The sequence below is a fragment of the Engraulis encrasicolus genome, chromosome 18 (assembly GCF_034702125.1).
Source record: "Engraulis encrasicolus isolate BLACKSEA-1 chromosome 18, IST_EnEncr_1.0, whole genome shotgun sequence".
NCBI lineage: Eukaryota > Metazoa > Chordata > Actinopteri > Clupeiformes > Engraulidae > Engraulis > Engraulis encrasicolus.
In genome coordinates, this window is record NC_085874.1 from 37293882 (window position 1) to 37319562 (window position 25681).

The 25681-nt window shown below is 44.2% G+C and overlaps 1 protein-coding gene across 2 annotated transcripts in view; it reads left to right on the forward strand.

The window, feature by feature from the left end:
• prkchb (protein kinase C, eta, b) overlaps positions 1–25681 on the forward strand; it is a 56221-nt gene that overhangs the window by 22305 nt on the left and 8235 nt on the right. For both annotated transcript variants that reach the window (XM_063223570.1, XM_063223571.1), the window contains 5 exons: positions 1077–1211; positions 2144–2317; positions 10734–10888; positions 21179–21317; positions 22031–22219. In XM_063223570.1, coding sequence (XP_063079640.1) covers positions 1077–1211; positions 2144–2317; positions 10734–10888; positions 21179–21317; positions 22031–22219 — 792 coding nt within the window. The remainder of the gene's footprint in view (positions 1–1076; positions 1212–2143; positions 2318–10733; positions 10889–21178; positions 21318–22030; positions 22220–25681) is intronic.

The following is a 25681-nucleotide window of genomic DNA, read 5'->3' on the forward strand; positions in this document are numbered from 1 at the left end:
GAGGAGGAGAGGAGAGGTCAACACACACACACACACACACACAAACACACACACGTTGTGCAATAATGGATATGATGTTGTGTGTGCCTATTGTGTGTTTATGTGGCCTACAGTATGATGCTATAGGCACCATTATTTCCTCCAGGAGCTCTTCTCTACCATGCGCAACAACATAACAAGAAGCCTACGCTATGTTTAACTAAAAGCAAATAATATCACGGAAATGTTCGCTTCCTTTGTTTCTTCCATAGCGTAGGCCTACGTAGCGCACGTAGCCTACTCGCATGGGCATAATGTCTGCCCTTCTTTCCGATGGCGTGGGCTTTCCAACTTAGTTGCGCCAGGACTTAAAACATTTCAGAAGACAACTGACAGCTACGCTCACACTACTCTGACAGCCCGTTCTCCTCCTCTGCCCTTGTCGCTATTTCGTTCCACAACACTCCTGTTATTGAAACTCTTCGGTCAGGTCCTCGCAGCTTAAAAAGGCAGGCTGTTAGAGCAAGGTGTGTCGTGTCGGTGTCGGTGAATGCTAATAGTAACAGTAGGCCTAATAGTGACGTTAAAAGTGGTGGAGCGAAAGCGACAGGAGCAGGGGAGAGTTGCCTGTCAAAATAGTGTGAGCGCACAAGAGCTCTGAAATGCTTTCTGTCCTGTGGCGCGCAACAGCAGCACGGAGTGACTGCTGCTTCGGAACGCTCACGGTGGGGTGGGGTCATGACGGGAGTGTTTATGGGTAATGTAGGAAATCTCGCTGTATCGTTGTCATACAAGCAGCTGTTTACCCTTCACAATTTACTGTAGACTACTCGGGTGCTACTAGCCAAATGGGCGGGTAGGTATTTTTTTCCACCGGCCAAAATTAATTTTCACCCGTGTTTGGCGGGTTGGCGTGTGTTCATTTAGAGCCCTGAACGGTTGTCAGAGAGAGGTGGGGTAGGGCTGGGAAATGACCCCGGTCGGACTCGAACCGGAGTCCCCATGAGCAATGTAAGCCCAAATGTGGGGGGCTTAGCACCCCCCAACACAGTGCACCTTTTAAGTAAATGTTCTGCATGTGTTCCTCCACTTCACAGCGAAAGCCAACCATCGTGAAGCCGGCGCCCCCTAGTGTGGATGAGCCCCAGCAGTCCCCCACCCCACGGACGCCCAGGATCGGCCTCAGGGACTTCACCTTCCTGCAGGTGCTGGGGAAGGGCAGCTTCGGCAAGGTGAGGAGGACCAGAGGTGAAGGAGGAGGAGTTTTCTCTGTAGGTGATGCTGGCCTCCATGCAAAGTCCTGAGCAGGTGTATACTGTGAAAGGTGGCTGTAGTTTGTCGACAGGGGTGTATTGGGCATGGTACGTGGAGGTACGCAGTTCACCCACTTCTCCTGAGGTGGGATTTAAAAAAAACAACACTTCTGTCAAAAAGGATAAGCACACTGCAGTATTGCAGGTGATGGACCACGCAGATGAAAACAGAGGAAATCACAGTATGAGAATTGGGAGTGGGGGTTGACATAAGTTGATGACGTCACAAGTCGTGTACCCCACCTTGAAAAATCCCCATTACACCACTGTAAGTCGATGATGTGCAGTAATCTAATTCAGCTATAAAATTCCATGATTTTCCATGACTTTCCAGACCCCCCAAAAAAATGAATTTCCATGACCACTTCCGGAAAAATAAAATAAAATATTATTATATACGTTATTATATTATATATGTTATTATACAATTCAAATGTTTTAAACTATCTTCACCGCCGAGCCACCGCCAGACTTAAGTGGGCTCATTGCATTCTAGAATGTTGCACGAAATTACAGCACGAAACCAAACGGTCTCAGGCGAAGCGTTGTAGTATAACCAGTAAGAAACAATGTTATACACGAAGCAAAAAAGTTTTTGTTTCACACAAATGTTACGAAAATTCCATGATATTCCATGACTATGAATGCAAAGCACAAGTGGAGGAAGCAAGGTCGCATATTGGAACGCACCCTATAGGTGATGCTGGCGTCCATGCACACTACTGAGCGAGTGTATACTGTGAAGATAGCTACTTAGTTAGTTATAAATATATGAATATATTGATATTCTGGTAACACTTTATTTTAGGGATACATAATATATTTATATTCTCTCTATATATCCTCTATAGGTGATGTTGGCGTCCATGCACAGTAGTGAGCGGGTGTACGCTGTGAAGATGCTGAAGAAGGATGTGATCCTGCAGGACGATGACGTGGAGGCCACCATGATCGAGAAGAGGGTGCTGGCCCTCGCACACACACACCCCTACCTCACGCAGCTCTACTACTGCTTCCAGACCACGGTACACACACACACACACACACACACACACACACACACACACACACACACACACACACACACACACACACACACACACACACACACACACACACACACACACACCCCTACCTCACGCAGCTCTACTACTGCTTCCAGACCACGGTACACACACACACACACACACACACACACACACACACACACACACACACACACACACACACACACACACACCTACCACACTCGGCTCTACTACTGCTTCCAGACCACGGTACACACACACACGCACACACACACACACACACACACCTACCGCACTCGGCTCTACTACTGCTTCCAGACCACGGTACACACACACACACACACACACACACACACACACACACACACACACACACACACACACACACACACACACACACACACACACACACACACACACACACACACACGCATGCATACACACACACCCGTACACCCCTACCTCACTCACACAGCTATACCACAGACTACAGTGAAGACCCACACATGCATACACATACACATAAACACACACACATCTCTACCTCACTCACACAGCTATACCATACAACTGTTTCCAAGACCACAGTGAAGACCCACACATGCATACGCGTACAAACATGCGCACACTCACCTACTGTATGTACATCACCATTAGGGCTGCAGCGATCGACTAATCTGACTAATCGGCTATAAAAATGTGTCGACAAGAATTTTCATTGTCGACTAATCGTTTCATTTAATTAAATGCTTTTTTCCTTACTTTACTAATGTCATTACTTCCAGCACGTATGAATTGGATGTTGTATCTTGGAGTAAATAAGGTACTATCATGATTTAAAGCTCATTGTGAGCTGTAAGAATTTTTTCACTTCCCTGCGCTTGAGGCTGGGAAGGTTTGTCGGAGGTTGGAACACATTTTTTTTTTCGTGACTAATCGTGACTAGATCTATCTTTTAGTCGACTATTATAGTGATACTGTCCCATTTTTGGAAATGAGCTCATATTACACCTCCCCTTGAGTTAAATAACTGAGTTTTACCTTTCTCCTGTACTTTCAACCGTTCTCTGAGTACGGCAGTGGAAATTTGACCTCCAAGCTAGCAGTTAACATTGAGTTCTATGAGACCAGTTGGCCGCCAGCTGGTCTCATAGGACTCAATGATAACTGTTAGCATGGAGGTAAAATTTGCACTGCCATACTCAGAGAACGGCTGAAAGTACAGTAGAAAGGCAAAACTCAATTATTTAACTCGAGGGAAGGTGTAATATGAGCTCATTTCCAAAAATGGGACAGTATCACTTTAAAATAACCGTGAGTAACAGCCCTAATGACAATGCACCTCATCCCAGTTGCAGTGCTCTTTTCAGACTGAGGTGTGGCTTTATAGCGGTATGCATCAATCATTCCACCGCCTCTGTTTTTAGGTGGCGGTTAGCACATATGCAGTGTTTATAGATATGAGACGGTAGCATAAGTGCATGTCATCTCATTGTGCTTGTGGAGTCTGACCACAGAAGGAATGTGCACAACACTATTTGGGTGAAGCCTGCTCCTACCTTTATAAACACTAGGCACGCATGATGTGCGCCCATGCACACACGCACGCACGCACGCACACACACACACACACACACACACACACACACACACACACACACACACACACACACACACACACACACACACACACACACGTTCTCCCACTGTTGTCTTTTGCCTCTGCATTGTACTTCCTGTGTGTGTATGTGGCTTGTGGGTGTATTTGTGTATGCCTATGCTTGCGTGCAAGTGGTTTAACATCACATTGTCACCTCTGCAGCCGCTCCTTGACACCCATGTTGAGTCTCTCACACCTCCACCCTCACTGTCACCATCACACATGCTAGCAGCTAACCTAGCGTGCTAACGCTGACTACCTCATACAGCAACACGCTACACTAGAGTGTGTGTTTGTGTGTACATGTGTGCTATTACATTGGCATATCTCTATATACAGTGAGTCCAATATGTATTTGATCCCTTGCTGATTTTGTTGGTTTGCCTACTAACAAAGACATGATCTGTCAGTAAATGTTATGATAATATGTATTCTAATATGGAGAGACAGAATATCAAAAAGAAAATCCAGAAATTAACTTAAAAGAATATATATTAATTTATTTCCATTTCATCGAGCAAAATAAGTATTTGATCCCCTGCCAACTGATTACAGTTCCGGGCCCACAGACCAGATGGGCACTTCCGATCAACTTGTCATCTGAATGAAAGACACCTGTACATACTAACATGCATAAAAGACACATTTAATCAGCAGAATCAGTCCATAGTATGAGTGAATCAGTCACACTCCAACCTCATCATCATGGGAAAGACCAAAGAGCAGTCAAATGATATCAGGGACAAGATTTTAGACCTGAACAAAGATTAAATGGGCTGCAAAGTCACAAGAAAGAGACTGGGTATTAATGACCCAGCTGTTGATGCATTTCTTCCAAAATGTGAGGAATACAAAATGACTATCCATCAGCCTGTCTGGGGTTCTATACAAGATTTGACCTTTTGTAGGGATTTGATAACCACGAGAACAGAAAGAAAGCACCCTAGACCTGTACGGAAGGAACTAGGCAATGATATCAAAGCTACTGGGACCAAAATCACTGAGAAAACTACTGGTAGAACTTAATGCCACAGAGGTTTAAAATCCTGTAGTGCACACATGGTACCTCTACTTCAGAAGGAACCTGTGCAGTCCCATCTGAGGTTTGCCAACGGACATCAGGCTGGTTTAGGATATGATAAGGAGGTGCTGTAGTCAGATGAAACCAAAATCAAGCTGTTTGGCATTAACACAATTCAATGTGTTTTGAGAAAGAGCACTGCTGTCTATGATCCCAAGAACACCCTCCTCACCATCATGCATGAAAGTGGTATCATTATGGTTTGAGGGTGTTTGTCTAGCCAAGGCACAGGACAACTTCACATCGTCAACAAATGGATGGAGGGAGACATGTAATGTGCAATCCTGAGTGCAAACGTCCTTCCCTCCACCACTACACTGAAGGGTGGGCCATTTTTGGATCTCCCAACATGACAATAATACACAACATACAGTCAAAGCAACGAAGGAGTGGCTCAATAAAAAGCATATTAAAGTCGTGAAGTGGCCTAGACAGTCTCCAAATATTAACTCTATAGTAATTCTATGGAGAGAACTGAACCTCCCATTTGCCAAGCTAAAGCCACAAACTATTAATGTTTTGGAGATAATCTGCAAAGAAAAATGGGCAAAAAAAAGAAGCATCTGACCTCACTGCTAGACAACTAGGGCTTTGCCACAAAGCACTTTATCTTCTTTAGCTAGAGGGGTCAAATACTTATTAGCCTAAATTAAATACAAATAAATTAAAATATATTATTTTAAGTTATTTTCTGGAATTTCTTTTAGATATTCTGTCTCTCCATGTTTGAATACATATTATCATAAATTTATAGACTGAATATGTCTTTATTAGTGGGCAAACCAGCAAAATCAGCAAGGGATCAAATACATATTGGACTCACTGTACTTAAAGAATCTCTGGCTGGACTATGGCATACTGGACATTTCCCGGTGGGCTGACGGTCATCCGGTCCTTGTCGGGTTTTTGTATTGCCTTAGAGTTCGGAAGTCAACCAGAATATTGCATCTTTTCTCGTTAGCATTTAACGCCATGGTGGTTCCTAAGGTCCGAAGATCAATGAGAAATTGAATGGGGTTTCAAATAAGGCGTGAATGAAAATGTGTCAGTAGAGAGGAGGTTAAAAACTTGACTATAGGGCCCCCACACTTGGGCTTGCATGCCCATGGGGACCCCGGTTCGAGTCTGGACGGGGTAATTTCCCAACCCTAACCCATCTCTCTCCACACTCACTTCATGTCACACCTTCACTGTCCTATCCGAAATAAAGGCCCAAAAAAGCCCATAAAAATATCTTGTGACTATAGGGACTGTAGGGTGGATCATTTGGTATATCATTGGTAAACAACAACACAAACTAAGAGGTTGCCATCAACATGCTAAGGCGGGAAAACTGGCAGATTACATGAGTGAGATTTGTATCAAATGTCACAGAACATACCCATGGTAACCACAAACCATACAGAGGCGTTGGAAATATTTCTCTACAAGTCCTGATAGATTTTGTTTTTCATTCCCGACAACTTTTGCTCAAACTTTAAGAATGGCATGATGAAGTCCAATTGCCATTGGTTTTTATTATTATTATTATTATTATTATTATTATTATTATTATTATTATTATTATTATTTTAAGTATTTTGGGGGGCTTTTCAAGCATTCGTTAGTTTTTCCCGAGATAGGACAGTGGAGAAGAGACAGGAAGCGAGATGGGAGTGTAGTGGACGACTGCCCTACTGTTAGCGTCATGGTAGGGCCCCGATTGCCATTGCTCATTAATGTAATTTCCAAACTTACCCTTGTGCTAAAATTTGATCTTGCGCAGGAGCTCGTTTTAGCTCACGTGGAATGATCAGTGTAGTTCTCAGATTTTGGTTGTAAGCCAAGGGATAGCAACATTACTTTATTGTCAACATATTTTTTTCCAACGTAGTTGCCCGTGCCCATAGGGATTTTTACTTGGATACTGTTTTTGTTAAAATGTTAATCTGGCGCACAAAAAGTGACATCGCGCACTTACAAACTCTATTTCAAGGGGGTTGCAATAAAATGTCTGAAACTCTTTTTAGTCCCAACCCATCCCTGGTTCACACTGTCTCCTCACCACAGTGCAGGCCGATTAGCTTGGAAATTCTCACACCCGCCTTACATACTCGATTAAATTTTCAGCAAGTCTCACTTGTGATTTTGCTGACAATATTATCTCAGTTAACGCCCTGTCGGCCCCACAAAGCAAGTTTGAGTTTTAAAGATTTTTCGCCCACAGATGGTCGAGAGAGTTGTCATTCACTCCATGAGTAGGCTACTGTGAATCCCTGCCATTAAGCTTCTGTGGACTGTGCTGTGGTCTATGCATTGAAATGACTCTGGACTGCCATGCGGATTTTCCCTTCGCATTAATGTACCTTATTCATTAGCCATCACCGTAGTCTTAATGTATTTATCTACCCATCACAGCCCTGTTGCAAATCCCAACCTGATTTGTGAAAGTGAAATCCCACCTGGGAAACTCTAACTCCCATTATCATTGTGACACAGCACTCCACAGCACACAAGTGTTCACTGCACACAACGAAATTGCATTTTATGCCTCACCCGTACAAGGGGTCAGCCCCCAATGGCGCCCCAAGGTAGCAGTGCGGCGGGATGGTACTATGCTCAGGGTACCTCAGTCATGGAGGAGGATGGGGGAGAGCAGTGGTTAATTACTACCCCCACCAACCTGTTTACTCTGTATTGGATTGTATAAACTGCTCAATAAAATACCTATATTTCTTTCCTTTACTATACCAGACTTACTAGTTACTAATTATAGTTATACTACTTCTTTGCATCTGTGTGCTGTTCCAAACAACATCTCACTGTTTTCCTATTTATTATCACTCAGTGACTTAGTGGCAATAAGGAACCTCTACTTTTACTTGTAGGGGTCTGGTCTCATAATGGCTGTTGTCTAGCCAGCCAGAGCCTCGCTGTGAACTGAGACGTGGGTGGTTGGCTTTCAAGTGTATCTGGGTCATTCTGGTTGTGCACACACACGCGCGCACGCACACACACTCACCCCTTCCTGCCCTCTTTACTACAGCTTTCAAACACTGATGAGGTTACACACACACACACACACACACACACACACACACACACACACACACACACACACACACACACACACAAATACACGCGCATGCCAGGACCATCCTCAGCAAAGACTTTGTTTTGATTTTGGGTTTCAATTCATTTGATGGCATTTGTTGTATTTGTAAGTTTCTCAAGTGCAGGTGATATTTGATAAGACACCACAGTCTCCTAGAGGAAAATATTTAATTGTTTTTGAGACTTATCGTCACTTTGCACTGAAATTCTATTTGCATCCCTGGACAAGACATACATTGAAACATATTGCATCACACATGAGCACGAATGCCAATCATAAAGCCTCATCAGACAGCTGAAAATTGATTAAAAAAAAGACTGCACACCAGGCTTCCGTTTCTTTTGATTTAATATGACGTTTCGGGCAGCATGCCCTTCATCAGATATATGATGTTATATCTGATGAAGGGCATGCTGCCCGAAACGTCACATTAAATGAAAAGAAATTGGAGTCTGGTGTGCAGACTTTATTTTCTTTTTTTCATTTTCAAGACGGATGTGCATGTTTTTTTCTTTACTGAACTTAGCCTTATCAGACAGCCACAAAAACAATATCAAGTGTGACAGACCAGCGGACAGAAACATGCTGTCATTATTTACAGTACATACATTCTGTATTTAGTATAACTTAGAGACATTGTTGAAACAAAGACAGCTTTAGGTGGGAGGGTGGTGCTCACGTCTATCTGGGTCATCAGTGCGCTTATACGGCAGTGAAGGAAATGCTTCTTTTGTCGCAGAAATGCACTCTGAATTGAGACACTGCGTGCATCAAAGATGGCAGAACTGTATTTGTTTGTCTGTTACCAAGGAGGTTAGGCCTCACATTTGACTTCTCAACCCATTGATGCTGTATACAGCGTATACGCAGCATTGACTTTGGCGCCTGGAGCGACATAGACACAGCCTTCAGGCTCATGAGATTTGAGATGTTTTATTAATGTGGGTATGTTAGAGTTTAATGAACACATTCTAATGCAAGAGAAGGGTCGTGGCTTTTAAATGCAACTCATTTCATGTTTTTATGTGCTTCAGTGCTGAGAGTTTTTATAGGCTGAGGACACCGTTTCCCAGAAACGGCTTAGGTTAGGCATTCAGCAGGCGTTTTTTGCAGGTGCCTTACGGTCACATAGGAGACGAAGCGAGAGAAGCGAAGTGAGGCGAAATTCAACCGTCATCAGGTTGTCTCAGCGAATCAAATGGAATGGAACAGTTATGTTGTTGATTTGATTGGGCCGCGGCAGGCGAATTCACTCCTCATTTGCATAACATTAAACTTTCTTATAATTTCGCTTCGCTTCGCCCCTGTTCGCTTGCTTTCGCTTGCCTTCGCCTGCCTTCGCCTCTCTCATAGGAATGTATGGCGAAGTTGGCTTGTCTTGGCCAAATTCGCGTCTATGTGTCCCTACCGTTAGGCCAAAATGGGTTAATGGAAATCTGTCTGTCTGCCTGGCTGTCTGTACGTCTGCTTTTCAGTCTGGTTAACTGGATTATACCACAAATGATATCGATTTGAAGGTGGAGTGGTTGGTTATCTGGCCTCTGTATGAGTTCCATTAATATATCAGCATAACTCATATCAACTCTATGAAAAAGCTATTTGGATTTCACATACTGTATTGTCATTGTGAGACAGGACTTTGGAGAGATTATTGATGTCAAACCAGAATCTTTGGTCAAACTTGTGTTGTTGCAGTTCCACTCTATTCACAGCAGGTGGCAGCAGATATCCATCCGTTGTGCAACTGACGTCACAGTTTCTAGGAAACATTCTCGTAGTTGCCAGATGTATCTGGTTGCAGCCTGCCTGTGTAGCTCTACAGTCAGAGCCAAGATCCTGCTCCAACTTAATGTCACTCTCTCCATTCACCATCTATCCATTCACAATCCACTGATGCAAAACTTCGATGTACTTACAACAGCTGTACCGAATTATGAAATGTGGGATTTTTTTTGTGTCCGTAATGAGTGAACCACCGTCCACATCGTCAAGTGTTGGCAGCTTGTCATTGGATTACTGGAGCTGGTTTCCCAGGCAGTTAGAAACAGCTGGCCGTGGCTCTGTATGAGAAGCATTTCCTTCAGTCATGCTCTATAGTCATTAACTTGTGAAGTACTGGAGCACACACACACACACACACACACGCAACCACACATACACACACACATAGTAACACACACACACACACACACGTGCGCAACCATACACACACACATAGTACACACGCACATATGCACACACACATCCGAATCCCTGTTCTTTTTGTTCATTCTCTTTTTTTTCTTTTTCTATGTCCATAATTCTTGAATTTAGGTCAAATAAAGATTTGATTAGGATTACAATTTAATTATAATTTAATGACATTTGATTTTTTATTAACACCACCTTCCCTCTCCCACCTCACAAACACACACACCACACACACACACACACATACACACACACTTATTGTGTCAATTTTAGTAATGTTCATTGATCATCACGGTTTTATTTCATAACAATATAAATGCATTCCTCCATCTCCTCCATCCATCCATCCATCCATCCATCCATCCATGTCTGTGTCTCTCCTCGACAGGACCGGCTGTTCTTTGTGATGGAGTTTGTGAACGGAGGAGACCTGATGTTCCACATCCAGCGGTCTCGCCGCTTCGACGAGGCTCGCGCTCGCTTCTACGCCGCGGAGGTCACCTGCGCCCTCATATACCTGCACTCCAAGGGCATCATCTACAGGTGAGACCTCATATACCTGCACTCCAAGGGCATCATCTACAGGTGAGGGAGAGCGGACGAACGCGTAAAGTGGCACTCCACACATATTGTACACTAGATGCACAAAAATTAGAAGGGAAGGTCCCAGAGTTGTCCGTTGTTTTGGACAGCACCCTGGAAGAAGAACACAAACTGTTTGGGTGAAGCTCCTACATTTATAAACACTGGATGCACGTAAACACACGTACCCACTCAGACACACACACACGGACGTGGACAAAAACGTGCATGACACACACACACACACACACACACACACACACACACACACACACACACACACACACACACAAACACAAACATGCCATAATTACACATCATATAAAGATTTATTTCAAAACTCATAGAGACTACCATTGATACTCAAGCATAATCATGGAACTTGCTGCATCAATAAAACGCATTGGCTTTACAATGGTGCAGTGTGCTTTTAAACTTGGTCTGCCATTTCCTGCCAACATTAGGGAAGTGTTTCCCAACCTTTTTTGTCCTGCGTACCCCCTAAGCCATTTTGTCATATGACAAAATGACTGCGTACCCCCTCGCCCTCACTCATGCTCTGTTCCTCAATCCCAATGTGACTAAAGTCAATATATTTGTTATTATTAAATTTTTCCGCGTACCCCCTGAGGTGTCCTCGCGTACCCCTAGTGGCACACGTACCCCTGGTTGGGAAACACTGAAATAGGGAAGTGACTCAATGGGGTCCAAATGAACATTGGGTCCAACTCATTATCCAACCCTCCATCCTCTCCTTTTGCTTATGACCTCATGGTGCATGGCAGAACATCAGTGACAAAGTTTTATTCCATATCTAGCAAAAGCCTAATTCAAAGGACATTTCCTCATTTGCAATCAAGATGTCGAATGGGGAAAACTGTCCCAAAATGTTGCTCTGTCTAGGTTGGACCCATTTTGTCTGCAAAAGGGGAAAGCTACGCTTGCAAGTTGGCTTGTGCCAGTATTGATGCTGGCTGTTGCGTATACGCAGCATTGACACCTGGAGCAACATAGACGCAGTATTCAGGCTCATGAGGTTTGAGATTTGCTATTTTAAATGTGGGAATGTTAGAGCTGAATGAACACATTCTAATGCAAGAGGAGATTCCTAGATTTCAAATGCAACTCATGTCATGTTTTCTGAGCTTCTAAGGGCGAGATATTTAGGTTTTTATAGGCTGAGGCACCTTTTTACTCAAACGGCTTAGGCATTCAGCAAGTGTTTTTTTGCAGGTGCCTTAGGCTAAAAGGGGTTAACTTGACTGCATGGCAGCACACTGGTAGTTTGTTGATATAGAGCTCTTCATCACAGCGGAGCTAGAGAGAATACAGCGACTATCAGTTGCATGCTTGTTTATGCTGGCAGTCGGTTGTTTTAACACATGTGGCCTGACTGTTGGACATTTATCAGTGATTATCTAATTTTTGTTTGTTTTGTTCGTAACAACGCACTTTTAAAGAGTGAAAATTAAACAGTGTTGCTTTAAATATGTTAACTCATTCACTCTTTCGGTCATTCAAATACCCCCCCACCCACCCCTGTCCCTGTCCTCAGTCAAGGTCATGTTTTGCAGACCAGCAGACCATGCGGAGTCAGTCATGTGCTTTGTAACATATTGTGGCCTTTGCAGAGAGACAGACATTGTCGATCCACACATGCCCCTGCTGCCGTGCACAGTTATAGCTCTGCAGGAAATGTCTTTGCATGCAAAGCAAAGCTGGTGGCTGCCAAAACACTAGATGACATCCAGAGAGATGGCTCCTCACAAATCTGTCTGTAGCAGCCATGTCACGGTCATATTGTGTTACACAAAGAATACAAACGCACACCTAAAAGGGAGGCGAAATCCTTGATCCAGGCACTTCAGTTGATTTAAAAAGCCCAAAACAATCTTTATTTAGCGGGCTAACACATTAAAAATCACCAACATGTATCGGCTATACGGCCTTCATCGGGGTGTGCGTCAAACGCACACCTGTCGGAGTCAGATGCGTTTGCGTGTGTGCGTTAGTGTGCGTAAATGTGTGCATGTTTGTAATTCAAAGTGAGTGAATGAGGCATGTGTTTTTGAGACAGTGAGCGAGATGGGTTTGTGTGTGTTTGAGTGTGTGTGTGAGAGAGAGAGACATTAGCACACATGCAGCAAATAGACTGCCCTCACACAGATTCTTGGCAGAGATAAATGCCTGCTAACCTGTGAAATGTTGTATGATTGACTGGCAGTCACATGCACTTCCAGAGAGGTGTGTGTGTGGGGGTTCCTGTGCATATCTCGTGACCTATACAGTATATGTGGGCAAGCAACAATAATAAAACAAGCCGTCCCAGCAACTCTCACCTCTCACCACGACCAGCCCCACACTTTCTCTCCATTCCCAGAATGCCGTGCGAGTGCCATGTGTGTGTCACACTTTCACTCACTCCAGCTGCCACTGGCCTGAGAGCCGCTGGAGTGTCTGATATTCTTAAGCCCCCCCTTAAGCCCCCCTCCCCCCCTTATTGCTGAATGATTGTGTGTCCTTTCTCTGTCTGGAGGACACTGACCGCTGTGGTATTTCAGACGCCAGAGCCAGCATTCATGTTGCATAACAAAGTACTTATGCACACAGCAATGTGTGTGTGCGTGTGCGTGTGCGGTGTGCATGTGCATGTGTACAGTGTGTGTGTGTGTGTGTGTGTGTGTGTGTGTGTGTGCGCGTGCGCGTGCACGTGTGTATGTGTATATGTGTATATGTGTATATGTGTATATGTGTGTATGTGTATGTGTGTGCGGGGCCACTGACAGCTTTTTCTGGGCCCAGGGCAAAGTGATCTGTAAGGGCCCCCCACCCAATACATGAAATGTAATGAAAACCCATTTCTGGGCCCCCTCTCTCCATGGGCCCGGGACAAGTGACCCCATTGCCCCCCTTGTCAGCTTCCGTGTGTGTGCGTGTGTGTCTGTCTCTGTTTGTGGGGCCCTCTCTGGACACACAGAGAGCACGTACAGTACAGACAGAGCCACTTATATTTACAACCACGCTGTTAAAATGTTACAATGTTCCCAAGCCTCTAGTGCATGTGGTATGCACATCCATGCTAGCGATGCATACGGTATACATAGCACAAACAAAACCTCCCTTAAAACGTTCAATCTCAGCTGACCATCCACCCATCCATCCACGCCCCCCCTGTTCACTCAGACAGAACCAGGGCTGGACAGGGAATCTGGCGTAGAAGCCATTTTCCAGATGGGCGGAGAGTCCTGAGGGGGCAGTCTTCATTGGGCCATCAAGGGCAGTCATGGGTAGGCGGTTAGGGTGTCAGACTTGTAGCCCAAAGGTTGCCGGTTCGACTCCCGACCAGGTTGGTAGGCGGAGTAATTAACCAGTGCTCTCCCCCACCCTCCTCCATGACTGAGGTACCCAGAGCATAGTACCATCCCGCCGCACTGCTCCCTTGGGACTCCATTGAGGCCTGCCCCCTTGCATGGATGAGGCATAAATGCAATTGTGTTGTGTGCTGTGTCACAATGACAATGGGAGTTGGAGTTTCCCAATTGGGCTTTCATCTTCAATATACATGGGTTTACCGTTTGTTAACAACCCCTGGACGCGCGACCCTGGCTGCACACTGATCAACCTCTTTGTTAGAAACTGCTGTTGGGTCAAAAAATGCGTTCACGTGGTTGGCTGCTTAGCATCTTGCCCCTCCTCACAACACGAATTTTGTAAACAAAAGACCTATGTATAAACAGTGAACTGAATGTTTGTAAACGAAAGACTTGTGTATAACCTGTGAACTGAGCCAATTAAAATATAGAACACAGTAGAATTTAAGGTGTCAATTCAACACTATTCTGAACACATATGGCCCCACTCGGGTTTAGTGTTAAAACCTTTTTGAGTGTTTTACAGAATTAAAACTGTGAAATCATATATGCTCTAAAATTAAATTTAAATTTAAATGTAAAAAGTTAAATATAACTCTGAACGTGTTAATAAAACAAAGTGTAATTTAACTCGATGGAATCATATGTGTGAACAGTGTTGAAATAACTCTGCAGATTTTACTGTGTACAGAAGCGGCCTGTCTTATGTCTTATGTGTGAGGGTCAAAGCTGCCCGGCAAGGTTTTTCGGCCCATTTCAGCTCTGGCCAGAACAGAAGTGCTGTTTACTGGAGGGCGCCTGTTTGCCTGTGTGTGCTGTGTAGCCATCCACATGTACAGTAAACAGTGTGCGTTCTTGTTTAATGGACAAACAAACAAAAGTGCAGGTGGGTGTCCGGGGTGCGTTTCTCGACGATATTGTTGCTAACTAAGTTAGCAACTTACTAGGTTTCCAATGGGAAATTGTATTGCAACCAAGTAAGTTGCTAACTGGTTAGCAACGATGTTTTCGAGAAACTGGGTCCAGGGCAGGTGACTGACAGCTTTGTCCTCGGCCCGGCTGGGCTTGTTGTTTGTTTGGTTTCTGTCTCCGTGTGTACGTTTTTAAACAAGTCTATCTATGTGAAATAACATGATGGTCTGGCAATACCTGACTTTTCCTTGTATGAACTTGTTTAGTAGGTCACTTTCAAATGACACTGGGTATTTAAATATCCATACCAGCCTATTTGCATCCCTAGTGCTTCTGTAAATCACCCAGCGGCGACCTGTGATGCAAGATTAGGCGCAAAGGTCATGTAATCTATGCTAATCTGATGCTAATCCAGCGTGTACTCTCTAGGTGGCCTATTCAAAGGGTAGGAACTGGGAGTCCGAGAGGAGGCTCACACTGGCAGAACTGGTGTATATTCTTGGAAAAGCCGCTGACGAATGTCTACTTTTTGGGTCCAGACTAGCAAAGGTGTCGAATCTAAACGTAGAAGTAAAAAATCTAAACGGAATGCTTGAATGTGCCAAAAGTACTTGATATTATGTGATATTTACCTAAATTGAAATTTACTGACTAGGTATTTTCACTGGAAACTAGAAAAATAAGCTTGCTAAGTAGGCCTATTCATTTTTGCAGTGTACTATCAACAAACGGCGTGTGCAGATGTTAAAAAGGGGGATGTGAAGTGGCGCTGTACTTCCCAACCAGGCAGCTGGTTAAGCTGCTGATTCAGCTGTTTGGATGGGCAGCCACTAGTTTGATGCCAGCATGGCGCTGTGGTTTGTCTGTGCCTGCTGGTTAGCCAGTGCAGGGAAAGAGTGTGCTAACGCTAACAGGAAGAGTTTGTAGCCTCCTCCCTCCCCCCGCAATGCTGCTGACAGCATCCTGACTCATCTCTCTCTCTCTCTCTCTCTCTCTCTCTCTCTCTCTCTCTCTCTCTCTCTCTCTCTCTCTCTCTCTCTCTCTCTCTCTCTCTCTCTCTCTCTCTCTCTCTCTCTCCCCCTCCTTACGCATTCACACACACGCTCGCACCAAGTCAAGTTGGTTTTATTGTCAATTTCTTTACATGCACTGGTCATACAAAGACTCATAATACACACATACATACATACACAGACACACACGTGCTAATGTACTTATATTAGGCACACACACACACACACACACACCACAGCTTGATTCTCATTCATTGACGTGGCTATTTCCTGACTGGGAGGCTGGGTTCAGGCTTACCATCATATTATCAACACACACACACACACACACACACACACAAACTTTCTCTATCTCTCTCTCTCTCTCTCTCTCTCTCTCTCTCTCTCTCTCTCTCTCTCTCTCTCTCTCTCGCTCTCAAAATATTACACCACACACACACCTTAAACAAGCAGAAATGGTCAGACAAATGAGTAAACACAACCAGTCAGCACATAAGTGTCAAAACTGTCGACATCAAGACCATTAATAACCAATGCAACATGTGACACAGAGAAAATGGCCTGTCTGCTTGGCAGGGGCATCTATTCCTGTCAGGATGCAACTGGCTCCAGCAAGTTTGCGTATTGAAAGAAGAGGAGAGAGGAAAAAGGAAGGAAAACAAAACTTAGCTGCAATATAGTCATCTTTCTTACTGGAATGTTCTTCACAGCCTCAGATCAACTTGGCCCCTCCACACACACACACACACACACACACACACACACACACACACACACACACACACACACACACACACACACACACACACACACACACACACACACACACACACACACACACACACACACACACACACACACACACACACACACACACACACACACACACACACCCTTACTGCTATCACATTCATTCACACTCTGCCAACCATACACAGACACGGACACGGACACACACACACACACACATACACACCCAGCCAGCCACGGACACACACACACACGCACACTGTCTCGCACGCACGCACGCACGCACGCACGCACGCACGCACGCACGCACGCACGCACGCACGCACGCACGCACGCACGCACGCACACACACACACACACACACACACACACACACACACACACACACTCTGCCAGTGTCTCTCGGTTTGGCATTGATCACGGCTGTGACTGGACTCCCTCGTCACCAGCCTGTGACTATGATCACAGCTATTCTGCTGTGCCGTGGCGAGGACCAAATAAGCCTAGTGTTTTTCCATTAGTGCACACTCTTTCATTTTAGCCTTTTTTCCTTTCCTATTCTTTTTTTATTCCATCTTGACATTTTTGTCTCCAACCGTCACCCCATCTCAATTTGAATAGGCTAAGATGACGCTTCCAAGGAAAATATCATGGCATACCAAATTTTGGTTGTGGGATTTTTTTTTTTGCTTTGCTTTTGTTGAAATCGCTCCTTGCCAAAAGCTACATTAACTTCTCGAAAAGGCTTGCAAAGGCCGCATGACATACGTGGAGAGAGGGGGAGGGAGGGAGGGAGGGAGGGCGGGAGAGAAAGAAGAGAGAGAGGATAGGGAAAGCGAGAAGAAAAACCCAGCAAAAGTTTCTCTAACACAGAAAGCATGCCAACTCTGTTTGTCTTTGTGTTTTTGCATTGACCTATTATTGCTCAACAAACCACCAGGTTATCAGGCAGCCGTCTTCTATTAGCAGGGCTAAGCGAGACTGCTGACTCGCTCCTCTGACAGAAACTGGGTCAAATGATGAGCCAAATGCTGACTATCGATGATGCTGGCAGACACGCAAAGACACAGACACACGCACTTACTCACTCTCACTCAGCGCACTATACACTGCTGTTGTATACTCTGGTGGCACTACATTGTTTACAAAGAGAGAGTAGTTCAACCCGAACTTAGCCAAAAACATAAACTGCTAATGCCAGGCTTGAGATGGAAATTGCCACGGCAGCATACCTCACGTCAAACATATCCATCTTTCGTTGTACGGGTCAATCGGGAAGTTAAACTGCACGTTACGAAGTTACTCTCGAATTAACCAAGTCACCCCACTTTCTAGTACAGGTCCCTGGCTCAGTAGTAAACCAGGTGAAGTTAACCTTGAGGTGGTGGTAAATCATCTAATAGAATTAAAGGGACACTGTGTGAGATTTTTAGTTGTTTATTTCCAGAATTCATGCTTCCCATTCATTAATGTTACCTTTTTTATGAATACTTACCACCACCATAAAATTCTAAGTATTCGTTATGACTGAAAAAATTGCACTTTTCTTACATGAAAAGGGGGAACTTCTCCATGGTCTGCCATTTTGAATTTCCAGAAATAGCCATTTGTAGCTGCAAAAATGACTGTACTTGGACCATACTAGAAAATATTTGTTTATTACTTAGTAAACTTTCATGTAAAGATCAAATTTGGCAATAGGCAGCCCATTTTCAATGAGCAGCATAGTTGCAGTACCCTTTTTGACCATTTCCTGCACAGTGTCCCTTTAAATAAAGTTAAATGTCCAATGTTAATTGGTATTTATTACTCTGTCACTTATTGTTACTGGTTATCACTGGTCCATCACTGTCACTCACCAATGTTAAATGCTGCTCAGTATTATTCATTACTTCATCACTTTATGGGTACTGGACCATCACTGTTACTTGTCCTCTTTGCACTTTGATGTCAGTCTGTAAGCCAGTCCCGTGTATGTCTATGTTCTTTCGAGGTATAAGAGAGAAAGCCTAATTTCAATTTCCTTGTATGACCTGCGCATACAGACTCTGACAATAAAAGCTGACTCGACTTGACTTGATTGGAAGAGCCTGGTGGCCTCTGATGCCATTACAGACAAGCCCTTATTAGAAAACTCACTGTGGCTTACAATGTCAGCATGATGTTGCTGCTGAGAATCCCAAGAAGGTCTAGAGAGGTGTTTCAAGAAGGAGGCCGCACCTTGCATAGTAGTGTTTTTTATTGCGCAGACGTGTTTCGTTCGTGTGCCTTCTTCGCTGTGCAGACTGAAGAAGGCAAACGCCGAAACGCGTCTGTGGAATAAAAAACACTACTATGCAAGGTGCGGCCTCCTTCTTGAAACATGAAATTTTAAATTTGGGCCAGCACCCTCAGAGACTTAATTAATTAAGAGTGACGCCTGCTCCAAGAAGAAAATTGACACTAGAGTAGTGTTTCTCAACGGGGGTGGGACAGCCCCCCAGGGGGCGTTAGGGAGCCCTAGGGGGGTGTTGACAAGGATGCAGCTGAGTGGGGGCGAGGCTAAGTTCCCAGAGGGGGCATTAGTCTATTTTATTTTTCAATACTAAGGGGTCGTTGGCAGGCTTATGATCAGGTCAAGGGGGCATTGGAAGGCTTGTGATAAGGTCAAGGGGGTGTTTGTTCAAAAACGGTTGAGAACCACTGGTCTAGAGCAAGTCAAATGTTTGTCAGTGCTGCGGTATCTCCTTTTGCAGCTGTGTTACCTAATCTGGGGTGAATTTCTCGAAACCAAAGTTGCTTACTACATTAGCTACATTGTTGCGTTCAAGGCATTTTCTCATTGGCAACTACCGAAGTTGCTCACAGGCTAACAACTTCCCTTTTGAGAAATGCACCCCTGATGTATAGATTCACGTGCAGGGTATCTGAGTCACGAAATGACATACAGTAATTGCTGTTTTGGCTATAGCCCTGGGCATAGCCCAATGAGATTGTTCTCTAGCTTGTGAAAGTGACAGCCCAGCATTTGGGAAACTCCAACTCCCATTGTCATTGTGACACGGCACCCTGCACACAAGTGATCACTGCACACTGCACACAACGAAATTCAGGAGTTTTTTCATTAAAAATGTGGTTATGTAAGACCTGAATTAACACATTTTTATGCAAGACGAGGGTCCTACAGGGTAGCTTTTAGATGCAACTTATTTCATGTTTTTATGTGCTTCGGAGGCTGAGGTATTTGGGTTTTTATAGGCTGAGGGCACCTTTTCCCAAAAAGGGCTTAGGCATTCAGCAGACATTTTTTGCAGGTGCCTCACACACACACACACACACAAAAACACACACACACACACACACACACACACACACACACACACACACACACACACACACACACACACACACACACACACACACACACACACACACACACACACACACACACACACACACACACACACACATACAGCTGCCATACAATATGGCACTGTTCTGCTCCTGTTCCAGTAATTTACTGGCAAAAAAGGTGTACCAGTGTGTATCAGTCTGTGGCTTTGTTACGTCAACATCCTCTCACCTGGGTGTGGCTGGTGCATGTGTTCATGTGTCCATGCGTCATCTAATGTGTGTGTGTGCGTGTGTGTGTGTGTGTGTGTATGCGTGCATGCGTGTGTGTTTGTTTGCGTGTGTGTGTGTGTGTGTGTGTGTGTGTATACCCATGTGTGTGTGTGTATATCCGTGTGTGTGTGTGTGTGTGTGTGTGTGTGTGTGTGTGTGTGTGTGTGTGTGTGTGTGTGTGTGTGTGTGTGTGTGTGTGTGTGTGTGTGTGTGTGTGTGTGTGTGTGTGTGTGTGTATCCATGTCCATATGTACGTGTGTGTTTGTGTGTGCGTATCTGCATGTGTGTGCGTGTCCGTGTACATGTCTGTGTACGTGTACGTGTGTGTGCACGCATGTGCATATGTCCGTGTGTGTACATGTGTACTTATCTGCATGTGTGTGTGTGTACATGTGTACTTATCTACATGTGTGTGTGTGTACATGTGTACTTATCTACATGTGTGTGTGTGTGTGTGTGTGTGTGTGTGTGTGTGTGTGTGTGTGTGTGTGTGTGTGTGTGTGTGTGTGTGTGTGTGTGTGTGTGTGTGTGTGTGTGTGTGTGTGTGTGTGTGTGTGTGTGTGTGTGTGTGTGTGTGTGTGTGTGTGTGTGTGTGTCCACAGGGACCTGAAACTGGACAACGTGCTGCTGGATAAAGATGGCCACTGCAAGCTGGCCGACTTTGGCATGTGCAAGGAGAACGTCTTCAGAGGAGACCTCACCACCACCTTCTGTGGCACGCCCGACTACATTGCTCCAGAGGTCAGCAAACCTGGATTGTGTGTGTGTGTGTGTGTGTGAGTGCGTGTGAGTGTGTCTGTGTGTGTGTGCGTGTGTTTGTGTGTGTGTGTGTGTGTGTGTGTGTGTGTGTGTGTGAGTGCGTGTGAGTGTGTCTGTGTGTGTGTGCGTGTGTTTGTGTGTCTGTTTGTCTGTCTGTATGTGTGTGTCTACTTGTGTGTGTGTGTGTGTGCATGTGTGTGCGTGTGAGGATGCCTGTTGTCGATGAGCATGCCTGTGTATTTATGCGTGTGTGCCTGTGCGTTTACATTTGTGTGTGTTCAGGGTTAATCTTACTAACCAAACACACACTCACTTTATGGCTCAAAGTGGCTAGTACAAACCCAAGTCTACCAGCAAAAAAGGAAGTTTTACCAGCATTTGGCCGGTTTGACGTCTTAACCCATTGATGCTGGATGTTGCGTTGCGCAACATTGGCCCTGGTGCCTGGAGCTGCATTACACAACACTCAGGCTCATGAGATGTAAGACAACTTTGTTTGTTTGAGATGAATGAACACATTCTAATGAAAGATCAGGGTCTTAGCGTTCAAATGCAACTTATTGCATGTTTTTATATGCTTCAGAGGCTGAGATATTGAGATATTTAGGTTTTTATAGGCTGAGGGCAGCTTTTCTTTTTTGCAGGTGCCTTAGGCGTCAATGGGTTAATTGAGATCCCTGTGTGTCCTTGTCCAGATCATCGAGGAGAAGGCGTACGGCCACTCGGTGGACTGGTGGGCACTGGGCGTGCTGCTGTACGAGATGCTGTCTGGGCACGCTCCGTTCGAGGCCGAGACGGAGGACGAGCTGTTCGAGTGCATCCGCCGGGACACGGTGGTCTACTCGTCCTGGCTCAGCAGCGAGGCAGAGGACATACTCAAAGGAGTGAGTAACCCAACACACTACACAGGGATGGATGGATGGATGGATGGATGGGTGGGTGGGTGTTAGAGAGAGAGAGAGAGAGCACACATTCCACTGGATGGATGGATGGATGGATGTATGGATGGATGTGTGTGTGTGAGAGAGAGAGAGAGACAGAGAGACAGAGAGAACATTTTCCGATGGATGGATGGATGGATGGATGGATGGATGGATGGATGGATGGATGGGTGTGTGTGTGTGTGTGAGATAGAGATAGAGAGAGAGAGAGAGAGAGAGAGAGAGAGAGAGAGAGAGAAAGAGAGAGAACACGCATTCCACTGGATGGATGGATGGATGGATGGATGGATGGATGGATGGATGGATGGATGGATGGATGTGTGTGAGAGAGAGAGACAGAAAGAGAAAGAGGGAGCACCTTCCACTGGATGAACGGAGGGATGGGCCGACTTCATTTAGCTGGCTAATCAATGCCCTGTAGTGTGTTCAGTGCTCTGCTTCCTGCTCTGTACTCAATCATCAGACTGTAATTAGCGCCACCCTGTAGCAAGGTCAGAACATGAATTAGTTGAGATGCTCTGTCTTCACTTCATCAGCTTAACTGTGCAATTTGGAGATGGCCAGACACACACACATGGACACAGCAGAATACATGCACTTCACACACACACACACACACACACACACACACACACACACACACACACACACACACACACACACACACACACACACACACACACACACACACACACACACACACACACACACACAGTGCACACAAGGACGCTGCACAAACCACACTTTTATATTATACCTACTCCAACACATTACGTATTTTCCATGTTTCTTATTTTCCACTCTGCTTAACTGAGAAGCATGCGGGAAGTCAAGGTTTTCACTTTCTCATTAGTGTGTTTGCGCACGCTCATGCGGGCATACATGCATGCATGTATTTCCTGTTCAAGTAGTAATTTACAGGATTTTAATGATGCTTCTGTCAATCAACAGCCTTGTGGGTTACAGTTACATCCATAATGGGGCTGTATTATGGCATGCAATGTGCTCTGTTGCACAAATTAAAGCATTTTAAATCTACAGTATAGAATTAGGAGAGGGAAGTTTTGTGATTCCTTGTCTTGCAACATTGCCATGGGAAAGACGTTGAAGAATCTCAAGGTTTACCAGAAGAATGCAGCTTTTTACAGGACTGTATCAAGCCAGATTTATCACACACATTTATTGTGTTCCACAGAAATTCTTGAGTTTCAAAAATTCTCTCAGTGATGACCGTCATCAATCATCAGTTCAACCATCATCAATCATGATGAGTGCTGTTTTGATACTTCTTCACATTTTTTTAATGTTCTTTGTTTTTTTTACTTAATTGCAAGTTTATTCAAGTCATCATATTCTTCTGTTCAATTATAGTTTCAGTTTGCAAACATTTTCTTTTCTGTTCTCTTGTGCATATAAGTGGTAACATAAAAGGTGACGAGGGGAAATAAAAGTAAAAAATAAAATTCCACAGTTTACAAAAAAATAAAACAATTTTAAATGTTCATGGGAATCACAGCCTCCAATTTCACAAAAGAAACTTGTCAGCAACCAGCTAGCTTGCAAGCAAATCGACAAAGCTGCATTGATGCCCAGTCTCTCCATTGGCACAGTATGTACGATGCACTACAGCCATGGAGCGAGACATCAGCTGTTCTATGTTATGTCATCTTATGTAACCTCTCCACTACGCCAGACACAGCCTCATGTAGGGCCGCTGACAGCGTTGACCAGGCCTGGGACAAAATCATCACAAAGCGCCCCCCTTGTCAATACACACAGTGTAATAGGCAACCCCCCCCCCCCTTTACCCTGGGCCCGGGACAACTGATCCGTTTGTCCCCCTGTCGACAGGCCTGGGCTCTGCTATGACAGACTCTACCTCATGCACTGCCAAAACATGAAATCTTAGCAAGATTAGTTTTACAGTTTCAAGTGAAAACATCTTTTCAATCTAAATTGAAGTAAATCACCCAATAGCTTGGACTTCTGTACTAGTGAACTGTAGCAAGACAAAATAATACTTACCCAATGGACAAATGTCTGAAAACAAATCTAAATAGTTTAGAAGTTCTCATTCAAAAGTACTAGTTATTAGAATTAGAATTTTATTCTCTTCAATTAAAATTGACCAGATGCTTTTTCCTTGAAACTAGAAAAACGAGCTTGTTGACATTTCATTTTTTTTTGTCAGTGTGAGCTAGGACTGCTCTGCACCGTGCGCCTGCTCGGCATTGCTCGGTTGTTTTTTAGCTGCAGAGCTGTAACAGAGATGTAATGATATGATATGATATGTGATATGATGAGATGGGATGGCCTCTGAGTGACCTCCCTGTCCAACAGCCTGTCACCATCAGGACAGGACTATACTGATGATGTGACACAGCCCTCAGTTTACTGAGCTGGGGGGGGAGGGGAGTCATGCGAAAGTATCAAGTGAAGTGAGAGAGGGGAAGGCAAAAGAGATGAGTGGGGATGGTGGAGGGGGGTGGCGGGGGTGAAGAAGGCAGGGCAGGAGTATGGATGCCAACAGGGTATAGTAGAAATTAGGGCTGCATAATATATCGAAAATGTATCGAAATCACGATATCAAGAATGGCGATATGTGTATCGTGAAAATGATGTAATTATCGCTAACAAATGAAATATTTCTGTGCAGTCCAATCACTAGCTGAATATCAACAAATGCGCAAGAAGCCCGCCATGACCAAAGCCACGCCCCCCACAGAGACCGACAAATTAGTGACAAGAAAAACACTCGGCTATATTTCCAAAATATCGTTTAAATATCATTATCGAGGTATTGCATGCTGTTATCACGTATAATTTTTTTTTAAACTGTGCTGCCCTAGTAGAAATCAGAGATAAGTAGTAGTGGTGTGGGAGCGGACAAGACAGTATGATGTCGGTATTTAGGCTAGACAAGCGGGAGGACTATGGCAGATGTGATTTTGTTGGAATCAATGGTAACACTTTATAATAATGGATGCAAGGTAAAGATTTAGTAAATAATTTACTAATGATGAACGAAACCTTAACAAATGTTTTTATCATTAACTAAGTTTTATTAATGCTTTATAAAATATCTACAAATAATACATACAAGATTTTACATACCTTATAACAGAGTATTTTATTCATTTACAAGCAATTTGTAAGTGTTTCATAAATATAAAATATTAACATAACATTTCCTAGTCATTTACAAACATTTGTTAACATTTCCTAGTCATTTACAAACATTTGTTAATGTTTTGTTCATCAATAGTTAATTATTTATTAAGTCTTTATAATGCTTTTTTGCATCCATTATTATAAAGTGTTACCGAATCAATTGTGAATGTGTTGAGGGAGTGTATGTATGTAGCACAGTGGGGTAGGAAACTATAGTGTAGCTCGTTGAGAGAT